The sequence below is a fragment of the Rattus norvegicus genome, chromosome 4, assembly GCF_036323735.1.
Source record: "Rattus norvegicus strain BN/NHsdMcwi chromosome 4, GRCr8, whole genome shotgun sequence".
In the NCBI taxonomy this organism is placed as follows: domain Eukaryota; kingdom Metazoa; phylum Chordata; class Mammalia; order Rodentia; family Muridae; genus Rattus; species Rattus norvegicus.
In genome coordinates this window covers 64,845,744-64,859,111 of record NC_086022.1, presented here as the reverse complement: position 1 = coordinate 64,859,111, position 13,368 = coordinate 64,845,744, and the positions used below count along the sequence as shown (strand labels likewise).

The 13,368-nt window shown below is 40.0% G+C and overlaps 1 protein-coding gene across 4 annotated transcripts in view; it reads right to left on the bottom strand.

Moving 5' to 3' along the window:
• Positions 1–13,368, bottom strand: part of Nup205 (nucleoporin 205) — a 65,946-nt gene that overhangs the window by 28,885 nt on the left and 23,693 nt on the right. For 3 of the 4 annotated variants that reach the window (NM_001108620.1, XM_039107776.2, XM_008762797.3), the window contains 9 exons: positions 11,975–12,025; positions 10,861–11,070; positions 8,283–8,382; positions 7,632–7,769; positions 5,931–6,120; positions 4,187–4,307; positions 2,616–2,697; positions 2,208–2,372; positions 1,765–1,889 (listed from right to left, as the gene is read on the bottom strand). In NM_001108620.1, the coding sequence (NP_001102090.1) occupies positions 1,765–1,889; positions 2,208–2,372; positions 2,616–2,697; positions 4,187–4,307; positions 5,931–6,120; positions 7,632–7,769; positions 8,283–8,382; positions 10,861–11,070; positions 11,975–12,025 (1,182 nt within the window). Of the gene's footprint in view, positions 1–1,764; positions 1,890–2,207; positions 2,373–2,615; positions 2,698–4,186; positions 4,308–5,930; positions 6,121–7,631; positions 7,770–8,282; positions 8,383–10,181; positions 10,791–10,860; positions 11,071–11,974; positions 12,026–13,368 lie in introns of those variants that run through there. The other variant, XM_039107777.1, reaches the window with a different exon arrangement.

The following is a 13,368-nucleotide window of genomic DNA, read 5'->3' as shown; positions in this document are numbered from 1 at the left end:
ATGAATGAGGATAAATGATGAGGTAGAAAGCAGGTGTGGTGGCTGGAATATGCTTGGCTTAAGGAATGGGACTATTAGAAGGCCTTGTTGAAGTGCGGCCTTATCAGAAAAGTGTGCCAATGTGCAGGTGGGCTTTGAGACCCTCCTCTAGCCATGTGGGAAATAGTCTTTGCCTTTTTGCCTTTGGAACAAGATGTAGAATTCTCCAGCCATGCCTGCCTAAACAGTGCCATGCTTCCCACCATAATAATGGACTAAACCTTTGAACCTATAAACCAGAACCAATTAAATGTTATCTTTTATAAGAATTGTCTTAGTCGTGGTGCCTCTTCACAGCAGTGAAACACTAAGACAGCAGGTGTGATACATCTTTAGGTCAGCAGAATTTCTAACTACAAAATGTAAATTTCAGTATTTGCAAAGCAGCAGTAATTTTCATTCACAAGTCACCCATTTATGTGAACTTACTACTCACTTCTATATATCAGGCTCTTTAAGCAACATTCTCTCAGTACATTGTTTGAGAGAAAACTCAAGTCATGCAACTATTAATCCCTTTGAACTGACATAACCAACACTCTACAAATTCCATATATGTAAAATTGATCATACCCCTTAAACCAGTGCTCAAAGTTGTCTGTGCAGTTTCAGCTACTGGACTTGTCTAACACAAACAAGGCCACAGGCTTCCGTTGTCTTCCAACTCTCACACTGCATACAAAGGTCCTTTCATGAGGACCTATAGAGTCAGATACACTAGGCTAGAGTCAGATCTATATCATTTTTTATTTTGCATAAGTCAGGACCAAGGGCTAGAGAGACTATTCAGCATTAGGGCATCTATTGCCAAGACTGACAGCCTGAGTTTATCACCAGGACTGGACATGGTGAAAGGATGAATTGACTCCCAAATGCCCTCTGACCTCCACCCTAACGTGGTGATATGTACACGTGTTTTGGGGATTTGATTTGTGCTTACATGGGAATTCGCACATCCGCTGCAGATCCCTGCTAACAGCTGGTTTTTGATAGGTCAATAAAGAGCCAGCAGCCAATGGCTGGGCAAGAAACAGAGAGGAGAGAAAGTGCAGAATCACCACAACAGGGAGGCAGAGAGAGCAGACTTAAGAACCCAAAACATGTAAGAATGAGGGAAAGTGGCCCCAGGGGCCAACTCCCCCAACCAGATCTGGAGTAGAAGGGGAGTGTTAGCCACATGAAGGTTCAGGAGTGGCCCAGTCATTGACATAGTAAGGCATAGTAAGAATAACACAGCCCGTGTGAGTCTTTTCATTCCACAAATCCAGAGAACTTGGGCAGGTGGCAAGAAAGCTAAGCATGATCACCCTCTGGGAGCTCAGTACAGGTTTAAATAATTGACTGCTACACATACGTGCACACACGCACACAAAACGCAATAAAAAAATATAGAATTCTAAAAAAACAACAACAAAAATACAGGGCACAGATGGCCACCAGGAATCTTTTGACCCAAGCCTGTTGTAGGCCCCCAAAGAGCTACTTTAAACACAGTACGTCTGGTAAAACCCACCAAAACACCTAATAGTTCCCATTCTTCACAATGCTAAGATCTTCAGATCTATAGGATGTTGGTATTTATGCCTCACGGAGTTTATCCATACATGAAAGACTGGAAGAACTAATAAATGAACTCGTTTCTATCCTGCCTAGGTACTGTCCTCTCATCTATAAACTTAGCTGCTCAGGTTCCTGCCTGGTCCCCAGGTGCAGTCCCCCTCGTACCTGGTAGCACAGCTCGGCCAGCTGTGGACACGCCTGCACGGCCACAGGGCCGCTCCTCCCGTCGGTGCCTTTCTCCAGAATGTTCAGGATGGCATGAAGGCACGTCCGAGGGCAGCCTAGTACTCCTACATGGAACCAAAAGGAAATTCAACTTTTCTCAGGGTTTCTGCATCACAAACTCAAGACTTTCTTTACCAAAGTCTAATTTCAGAAACACATGCTTGCTCAACTGTGAACATGCTTTCAATACTGCTAACAGACACTGACAAATCCCAATCCACTAAATCTGTTTAGACAGCTTTGATCCTCAAGTCTAACCTGCAACACTTTCATATGTCATCTGTCTTCTAAGTAAATTACCCTATGAACCCAGTATTCAATAAATGACCACTTACACCAACAAACATGTAAGAAATAGATGCCAACATGCGGTACAGCTTTACCTGGGTCTTGCAGATTCGTGGTACTGATGGGTTTCTTCAATTCAAAGCCCAACAGGTAGAGGGCGAGATTGGGTGGACTGCGTTCTAGAGATGTGATGAGAAGATTCAAGATGTGGATTCTCGTTTCGTGACGGATTGCAGCTAATTTCTTTTCTAATTCTGAGCCTAAATACAGAATCCACAAAACAAAACACAAATTAATGTAAGGTAGCATGTATATGAAGCCCCACATTACTTAATTCTTGATTGACCTATATATTGCTTTGATTTAAACAATCTTAAAACTTTTTCATTCTAGCAAATTCTTAATCTCTCTCTTACATCAGCACTAGAAAATTAAGAGTTTCAAGGTTTTTCTCATTATGCCATGTACATATAGAAGTAAAAGCACATTGATCAGAGCCATACCCTCTTCTACACGTACAAATTCTTCTGTGTCTTCACTATCCAAGCACTCTACAAATCCAGCCATCAGCTTCTGGCTCACATTCTGAAGTCATAAAAGACAGAAAAATGACAAATTAACAATGTCTCTCTACATAGAGAGCCAAGGACAAACACGGTGTACTTTAAGAGGCTGAGGTAGGATGACCCTGAGTATGCAGTAAGCCTCCTCTGAAGAAAGAGAGTGAACCAAGTGTGGTGAACATACCTTCAATCCCAGCCCCTGGGAAGCAGAGACAGGGAGATCTAAGTTTAAGAGTCGCCTGTCCAGTCTTTGTCTCAGGCCAGCCAAGACTACATAATGAGACTCTGCCTCAAAGAATAAAAAGAAAAGGGAAGGAGGAATATGGGGGGTGGGGGGAGGAATTGTGTACTCCAAGCAGTACTGACAACTTGTATTTAATTTAAAGCTCAGCCTAGTGGCTCATACCTGTAACCCAGCACTTAAGAGGGAGAGGACACAGAAGAATCGTAGGTTCTAAACCAGTCTAGATCACATAGCCAGACCCATTTAAAAGGAAAAGCCAGAATCCAGAAGCCACATGTGTATCTTACAGTAACTCTCAGCCTTGATGGTGCCCTCACTTCAAGGGCATTTATAAGATGGGAGGCTACTCTGATTTGTTACTAGAGCTTACTACTGACACAGTGGCAGCAAAGAGTCATATGAAAGGTCTTATAATACAAAAACTGCAGCCAAATGAAGATCTAGGGCCAGGGAGATTGCTAAATGAGTAAGGGTACAGGCTGCTGAGCATAATGAAGTATGTGGTAAAAGATCAAACTGACTCTCATAGGCTGTCCTCTGACCCACAACCACCTATGCATATGTCTTCATCCCCGTCCTGTTTTAAAACACTGCTGAGGAGGATCCAAAAAGGTAAAGTTCAGACACTTCTTACAGACACTAGATGTTTACAGGAGAAATACAAAGCCAGTTATGCAGCTGTGCTATCTACTGAGGAGAGCACAGCAGCTATGGAGCAGAATCCGCCCTTAGGATCAGATTAGGAGACCTCTTAAGCAGAGCGAGAACTAGCTGAGGCAACACAACACCATCTCAAATGAGAAAAAGAGAAACAAAACTATTAGGAACAGAAGAAAAAGGAGCTGGTATAGAACACAAGCCCATAGTGTCAACTACTCCAGAAGTGGAGGCAGGAGGATCACTGGAGCAGCGTGGTCTCAGGAAAAAAAAAAGACCCATAAATACGTTCTATAATATCCAACATAACACACCTATGGATCACCAGAGAACTACAGAGATAATTAGCTCAGCAAACAGGTATTGTGACTACAAACCCAATTGCTTCAAATGCTTAGAGTAACAGCTATTTTGTGGCTATACAGTCACATACTGGTATGTAAACATTACCCAGCGCTCACTACAGAAGGTACTACACTGTGAAAAGCATTAACTTCAAAGACAATTCACAGTCGAGTGCATTTACTCTTAGAGAATCATTCCACAAACAAAAGTACAATTCACCCAGACACTATGATGGACAGAGAGCACCCTCAATGAAATCAGTTACCTGGTCATGTGTGAAATCGCCAACCATTTTGATCTGAATGTTGGAATTGCAAGAGATACAGCAGAGGATCTTTGCACTTTCAAATGCCAATTCAGGATTACTGTTTCCATGATACAGATACCTTCAGAAGAAAACATTAAAAAACAATGTATTCAAACTTGGCTTCTCACTATCCTCAATAAAGAAAACTTAGGGGCTTGAGAGATGGCTTGTGATTAAGTGCATGTGCTATTCTAGCAAAGGACCTTGGGTTTGGCTCTCAGCACCTACACCTACCTACCACTATGTCAACCTCCAACTGCAAAGGATCCAGCCTCATCTCTGACTTGCAGGTTCATGTGTGTGTGTGATGCACATAGAGACAAGCAGGCACACGCAGATACATATAAAAATTAAAAATACTCTTAAAAATAACTCTTAAAAGAAAAAAAGAAAACTCAAGCCAAAGGTTCACCTCCCTATATAACACTTTGGACAAATGAAAGAAAGGTGTCCTCCTTCTAGCCACAAAGAATTTGCCACAGTCTGAATCATGTCCTTCTAAAATATCTAAAGTCTTAACCCACAAGGACTATTTAGAAAAGGGCCTTTGTATATGTAGCAAACCAAGTACTAATAGGTGATTAAGAAGGACTTGGCTGGCTAATTTCATGTCAACCAGACACAAACCAGAGTCAGTTTGGAGGAGGAAACCTCAACTGAGAAGATTATCTCACCAGACTGACCCATGAGCAAGAGAGTTGTGTTTTCTTGATTAATGGTTCATGTGGAAGGGCTCAGCTCTCTATGGGCAATGCCACCTCCAGGCTGGTGGTCCTGGGAGCTGTAAGAAGCTGAGTTAAGTCATGAGGAGCAGGTCAATAACACCCTCCATGTTCTCAGATTCAGTTCCTGCCTCCAGTTTCTCCCTGACCTCCATCAGTGACAGAGTATGATCTGAGAGCTGTAAGATGAAATACTTTTCTCCTCAATTTTTGCTTTTGGTCACATTGTTTTATCACAGCAATTTAAACCATAACTGAGACAAGGGTACAAGACTGTGTGCTCACAACAGGATTTATGAGCACAAGCACCTCCACAAACCACCACATGAAGCTGAGGTAAGTGATCATCCAAGGTTCCTACAAGCTAACACACACACACACACACACACACACACACACACACACACACACATTCACACACACACACGTACACATGTACACACACATACATACATATATATACACACACATGTATACACATACACATATGTACACACACTCTCACACACACACTCACACACACACACAGGACTGGAGGGAGCTCTCTATTACCACTGTCCAAACATTCAAGTTTCCTACAAAAGACAAACACTATTCATCTCAAACCTAGAAACTTTTAGGACATAGAGTATACTAGGAAGAGAAAAAAAGAAAAGACACAGTATGGCTCAGAGTAATTACAATCAAAGGAGTAGAATTGGGTAATATTAAAGTAGGTCAAAACCAGCCAGGACATGTTGGTGTATGTCTTGACTCCCAGCACTCAGGAGGCAGAGGCAAGCAAATCTGAGTTCAAAGCCAGCCTGGTCTACAGAGCAAGTCCCAGGGTAGCCAGGGCTAACACAGAGAAACTGTGTCTCAAAACAAAATAAAATAGCCCAAAACCAATAATCTGTGGTATATTAAATATGCACCAAAAAAAGAGAAAAATAAAGCTAGAGTGGCCTCCGTCTCCTTCTGCTGTGACTCAGGTCACTCACCTGGCGATGTTAACCACATTGTCTGCCTTCTTAGTCCTAGGGTTAATTCCCTGCAAGAGCTGTTCCAGAGGCGAGACGATGAGAGCCAGCTGACTCTCTCTCAGAAGGTCCATGAAAAGGTTCTCCTTTTGCAGAGTGAGGTTGAGGAGTGCGAGGCAATGCTGAACTGCTTTTTCCAGGTGTTTCTTTCCTGTAACCCCCAATGAAATTACAATCTAAATGTGCTTAAGAGAAAAAACTAAAAGGACGCTTTAGTCTCAGAAAGTCTGTTTTCACAAACTTTCAACAGCACCTTCAAACAGCAGCTTCCACCCATATAAAACCAGCTATATCCATGGCCCATGCTATTCAGCTATTAACTTCTCTTTTATCTTTTCTGTGATCCTTTAGGGTAGCAGTTCTCAGCCTTCCTGATGCTGTGTCCCTTTAACACAGTTCCTCATATTGTGGTGACCTACAACCATAAAGTTATTTTCATTGCTACTTCAAAACTGTAATTTTGCTACTATTATGAACTGTAATGTAAATATCTGATATGCAGGACATCCCGATATGTGACGCAATGGCTCTCAGAGTGGGATGATTTGTCCCCAGTGAACACTCTTATTTGTCCTGATAGGAAGGTACAACTGCCATCCAGGAGACAGAAGCCTACAGCACACAGTACAGCACCCACAACAAAGAACAATCAGCTAAACTGTCAACAGTGCTCAAAGTGAGAAACCGACTCCAAATAAGACAATCACTGTGAAAATAAAGACACTAGCAAGCTGAAGACATGGCCCAGTGGTTAAGAGCACTCAGGGCTCATGAGGAGAATCTGGGTTCTGTTCTCAGCACCCAGACGGTAACTCACAACCTATTACAGCTCCAATTACAGGGAATCTGATACCTTCCTCAGGCTTCCACAGGCACCAGGCATGTGCATGATACAGATATATACTTGCAAGCAAAACAGTCACATACATAAAATAAAAATAATCCTTAAAAAAGGGTTAGGTTCTTTAAAAAGAAAATAAAGAAGCAAAAAGTATATAAAAATCACCTGTCATCTCAACCTTTCAAATTTAAAATGTGGCCTTTCTACTGTTTCTTATCTGTGAATTATACAGTTACAATCCTGTGTTTAGACTGTGACTTTTCTATTTCAGATCCCTGCCACATTAGAGGCAATACAGCACAGCAGTAAGAAACACGAGCTCTGGGGCCGAACTGTCTAGGTTCAAACCCCCACTCTCAGTGTACCCTGTCTGTACATCTTTTTGGCAAATGGAAAGATCTACCACCGAAGGCTTCTGTGCAAATTAAATAGGGTAAAATACATGCTATGCTTTTAAGCCAACTGCATAGAAAGCACGGAACCAAACAGTAACAGCAGCATTTACTGACCACTATGAGCCAGATTCTATAGTGTTTTTGTAAGGGTCATGAGATTTCAGATTCAGAGTTAAACATGTTAAAGACATGAAAGTCATAAAGACCTCTTTAATTATCTACAGATGACCTTGCAATGAGGTAGTCAGATCCAACAAGTATCTGTACTGAATTCAGTCTATGTGTACTCATACTGACTCACTGAAAATAGCACTGTTAGATAAGAGAGTACCAAAGAGTGTCAAAGATCATCTCCAGTAAATTCTCTATTTACAAAAGGTGAAGGTGTCAACAGTTTTGAAGGCAGAGAGACTTTCAGACACATACCAGGGAAAGGAGCATAGGTATCAAGCTGCTTAACTCCTTCTTCCAGTAAGCTGAGGGCAAGTTCCAACATCGGTGACTCGTTCAGAAGATGGTACATCAGACTAAACCCAGGTGGCTTATAGGCTATGATCTCTTCTCCTAAACAGTACACAATCCAAAAGACAGTGAATCAGTACTGGTTTAATACTATTTGCTTATGTATTTAGTGTATATGTGCGTTCTGGAAGAGAACTAACTCCTCCGGTGTAGATCCAACGGACGAAACAAAGGTGTCAGACTTAGTGCAGATGTCATTGCCTATAAAGAATCAATTAGTGGCCATTTTACTGGCCCCTCAATTAGAATTTTTGTTATAGCCATTGTTTTTGTGAAATGTATGACACTGTAACTTAAATAGGATTAACACAGGTGAAGGCAAGCTTCAAGTCACAGACAGAGACACAAACTATTAAGAGTAGCAATTCCACACAGGAAAGACTGAGGTGCACATGAGAGCCAGTACCCAAAAATTCTATTTTCTCTCTTGAACAGAACATGATTAAAACAATAAAGCAAAAATTAAATTCTAATTTAACTCATAAATCTTAACTTGCATTTATATATATAATCACTAAATCATGAATACTTTGAAAAGTGACAGAATTAAATTACCTTGTAGCTCCACAAACTGATCTACAAAATCTTCAAGCTGGGGCTCATAATCTCTCAACAGCTTATAAAACACTTCCAGGACAACCTCAGCGACTTCCCACTGGAGGAAAAATGTGTATGTCAGTAATAACGAACAGTCCAAGGTGGGAACTTGTCAAGTCTTTCATTCCTTTCACTTTGCTCTCCAGAAAACAAATCAAGTCCCTTGTGTACTTTATAAATTTATGCAATGCAATCTTAATTTACCTTGGTTAATCTTGTCTAAGGTAACATATTTTTTTTTTCAGAAAAACATGTTTTAAATACTATTTACGAAGTATCTCTACAGCCAAAGTTTGAGCTCAGTTACAAGGTTTAGGTTTTAGCACCTGAATGTTCACTTTACAATTACACAATCCAGAGTTCTCTAAAGGTCAAATATTTCACATTTTTTCTAAGAAACTCATGAGATGGCTCAGCACAGTGAATGAATCAACAACTAGTCAAAATGCCCCAAATGATCCCCTGACGATTTTACTGTTAAAGAAGGATTTAAAAAACTTTACAGGGAAGGACCCCTGTGTCCAGCTACATCCACTGCACAGGGTATCTTATTACATAGTCTACTTACTTCTGTGGCACTGGAGACTAAGCCTGGGCTCGGCGTGCATAGCCACTGCTCTACCAGAGCACAGCTGCAGCGCCACTATGGAGGTCTGAACTCAGGAGGGCTTTACACTGTACGCAAGCTGCTTTTGTAAAAGTCATTAAACTATGAAGTTTTATCAGGGCTGAGTTTTGGAATGGTACTATTTGATTTTTATATATGGATTATATATTTATATACTTGGATTATTTATAAAAGGACTGTGGCCTCTTTGGATTTTTTTAAAGGTATTATCAGATAATAAACTTAGATATTGTTAAATCTACCTCTAACACCCTAGCATTTATTTCAACACAAAGCAATGTTTTCATGAGAATCTATTATTTTAAGATATATTTAGCTAAGTTAAGCTAAAGAAGGCTTCAATTAAAAAAAAAAAACATTCTAAACCTGACAAAAACCTTTCAGGGACAATAAAATAGGTGGCAGCAGAGAAAGCAGCAATGTTTGAGGGGCAGCTTCATATGAGCGGAAGTTATCTGGAAAGCACATAGCTGACCAGTACTGCTAACACCTTGGCCATAACGACCTTGTAAAGTGCAAACAGGACATTTAAAACAAGTACAAAATATGTGTCAGGACATTTTGCTGAAAAGATTGTAATGACCAAGCATGCACTGCTCATGTGAAATGACGTTCAATGAAACATGGTTGTAACCGCTGTGAAAATACAATGAACCAGACTATGCAAGGTACAAATAGAAGGAATGGAGTCTATGCAGCAATCGAAAAGCCAAATATTTCATAATTACTTGAAATCTCCATGATTCTATATGACAAAGAATATAAAGTAATGTAAGGTTTTTTTTGGGGGGGGTATTTTTATTATTTTATTTTTTGTTTTTTAAGACAGGGTTTCTCTATGTAGCCCTGGCCTCAAACTCACAAAAATCCACCTTCCTCTGCCTCCTGAGTGCTGGGATTAAAGGCATGTATCATCACTGCCAAGCCTGTAAGATAGTCTTCCTAATGTTATTTAAATGTTAAACAAGAAAAAAAGACAAGAAATCATGATTTTTATTTTGGTGACAGGGTTAAGGGGTAATATAATTTCTTTTGCTCTGAACTGTCCAATATTAGCATGAACCAAATTCTTTTTATAATCATTATTATAACAAAACATCCAACGAGCTAAAAACAAACAGAAAACTAATAAAGCGGAAATGTTCCTATACCCAAGGACATTCTGTGAGATAATAAACAGTACTATAAACTAAAGGTGAACTACATAAGAACCTGGAAGGGTCTCTTACATAGCTTAGTGGTTATGAGCTTGGATCTGAAGACAGAGTCCTATGTTCAAATCCTGGTCCTGGAACTTAGGCAAGTTCCTTAACTTTGCTAAGCCTCCATCTGTAAAATTGGAACATTAATAGTACCTGCCTCGAGGTAATACTATAGTTACATCAAATGATATATACAATGAGCTCCAAGGTATCTAGGAGCAGAGCCCAGATGTACATAGAATGTGCTAAGAATTGCCGCCAGCATTCACCCACGGCAGCTAAGTCCACCAGCTTTCAACAGAGCTTTCCTGAGTGAATAATCCACCACCTAGAACTGCTAACAAAACTAACACGTCAGCCTGAATTGATGCAATTCCTACTTTAAAGCATCCCATGTGTTCCCAACAAAGGTAGAAAGGTTTTAGCTCAATTTTAGTAAAACTGTTTAATTAGACATGGCGAGATCTTGTCTCAAAGTGTTCAGTTAAGGATTGTGAGCTCCCATCAGAAAATCCCTGTCAGAGATCATTAATATGTGTCTTTGATTTTATTTGTAAGACACATAAAATAATAATCTGAGAGGAATAACAGAATTAGGATTTTTATTAACTTCCAAAAGCTAAAGTAAATTTATAGGCCCTTACTCCTTGGATAAAAGAAGCGACAGTAAATTCATAGGAGAGAAATGGTTTACTCTGAACATAACCTTTTCAGCGGCTCTCCGGTAAGCTCTTGTACGGAATCGGAGAAACACAGAATCTCTCAGGAACTGCAAATAAGGGTCAAAGCCAGGGGGGCGCAGGCCAGCACCCAGATTAGAAGGGAATGAGCTCTCCACCAGGGTACTGATCAACTGGCAAAAGGCCCTAGTCAGGGGATACTCTTCACACCGGGACTCTATTTCATTGAGTTCAACCTTCAAACAAAAGAATAAAGAAAATTAACAATATAAAACTATGAGATGTAAAGCACTTTGCCAATACTAACTCATTAACAATGATATATCACCACATAAGAAAAGTAACACATAGTACCATTTCCTACTTAGCAGAAAAGACACCGAAGTACATCAATCTAAATGAGTGAGAAGAATTTTAAATTTTCACACATTATCTTAACCTTGAAATAAAAAAAGATTTTACATGCTTCTTTTAAAAAGAAGGGCAAGGGGTTGAGGATTTAGCTCAGTGGTAGAGCGCTTGCCTAGCAAGTGCAAGGCCCTGGGTTCGGTCCCCAGCTCCGAAAAAAAGAAAAAAAAAAAAAAAGAATCTGAGGCAGAAGGACTACCAAGAGATCAAGGTCAGCCAGAGCTACAAAACAAGATATTACCTTAATAAAATAAAACATTAAATTCTCACTCAAGCTGACTTAACTAACCTAATTAAAACAATTCCAATCAAGACTTTCAATTTGAATGGCTGTCATGTGACATTCTCTTTCAACTGTGAGCATATTTTAGTTTCTTTCATTGACTACGGAGTGGAGAAAGAAGCTTGCCTCTAAGCCCAAGACCGAGTGTGATCCCCAGAGTCTCACAGTATGAAAAGAAAAGGACTGACTCCCCAAGGCTCTCTGGCCTCTACATACATGCTATGGTACATATGTGCCTAGGCACACACATGACCATACAGTAAATAAACATATAAAATCAAAATAAAAAGTTTTATCTCTATTTCAGCACCATTAAGAAAACTCTCAAAAATTAAATATATTACATTTAAAAACTACAGAAACTTTATGGACGAGTAACTTTCCACAATCTTATTCTGGCATTGCTGAATGGATGAATATAGTGTTGAACCTAAAAAGGGAAACCTTACCTCAATACCAATAGCTTGCCTCTGGCTTGGAACCCTGACAGTCTGCAGTATCTGGAAGTAAGAAGAAAACCTGCCATGAGCATTCTTGTCCACCGAGGAGCAATAATGGCCTTCCAACAGTTACCTGTCTCCACCACCACCCACTCTATCATAAGTGATCACCAAGAAGACCCTGGTCAACTTTCATTAGCACACAACTTTCGGTTTTGTAAAGTACAGGAAACTTGTAAATCCTAAGAGCACACAATTTACTTTTTTTCTGAAAAGCCTGAACCCTATCATATTACAAAGCAGTAAGCACTCAGGACATACTATGGATCAGGAGGGGCGTAGCAGACTTATGGTAAAAGCATTAATTACTTTAAATAATTATTCTCATCTTCCGGATACACACTTGGAAAATCTAGAAGCCTCTGATACTGGAAAACAGTTGTTTGTGTGAATAATGAGAAAGAATCCCAGCCCCGTTATATTATATTACCTCTGAGACAAATAACATTCCACTTACGCATCTCCCTGGAGGTACTGCTATAAGAGTGGCTCTCAACCTGTGGGCCGTGACCCCTTTGTGACCCCTTTAAGGGTCCAATTCACAGGAGTCACATATCAAATATTTACCTATAATTCATAACAGTTATAAAGTAGCAATGAAAATAATTTTATGGGTGGGGGTCATCATAACACGAGGAACTGTATTCAAAGGTAGCAGCATTGGGAAGGCTGAGAGCCACTGCTTTAAAACATATTCTTTCCACTTTTATCACAAAGAAAATAACAATACTTAATGGAATAATTTCAACAAAGCTGACTTTTAGAAAAAAACACTCAGTGAGATATCAAATACCATGCAACCCTTAAATTTCCTTTCTATGATGGTGTAATTGAATGCAAGTCAAAAAAGTTCCTGCAGTCAATCCACTTCCACTTATGCCCACAGCTTATGAGCCTTTTATATCCACCATGAAAAGTCATCCAGCTGCTGTGAAAACATCTGTAAAACTTATCCAATAGACTCTTTAGTGGTGAAGCCATGGTAACAGAAAGCTACATAATATGTCCCTCTCCTAGTTTCAGGCAGGAAGGGCATGGGAGAAAGGAACAGTATAAAAAATACGATCTATTTCCTGCATTTAATGAGTACAGTATGTCTGAAGGCTTACATTAATTAGCATGATCTCAAAGACAATAGTAGCAGTCTGTCATACAAGTAATATGTCACTGATCTTAGGAATGAAGATCTTTAAAGTTACTTGAAGAACTAACTTATCTTTGGTAACCTAGTTGAGGTTGTGAAGCGAAGCAAGAAAACAACCTAAATGCAATGCTTGGCTCCCAAACCCTACCTTCCTACAGAAGTCCTGGAGTACTGTACATTTCCACCAGGCGCTCTTGTC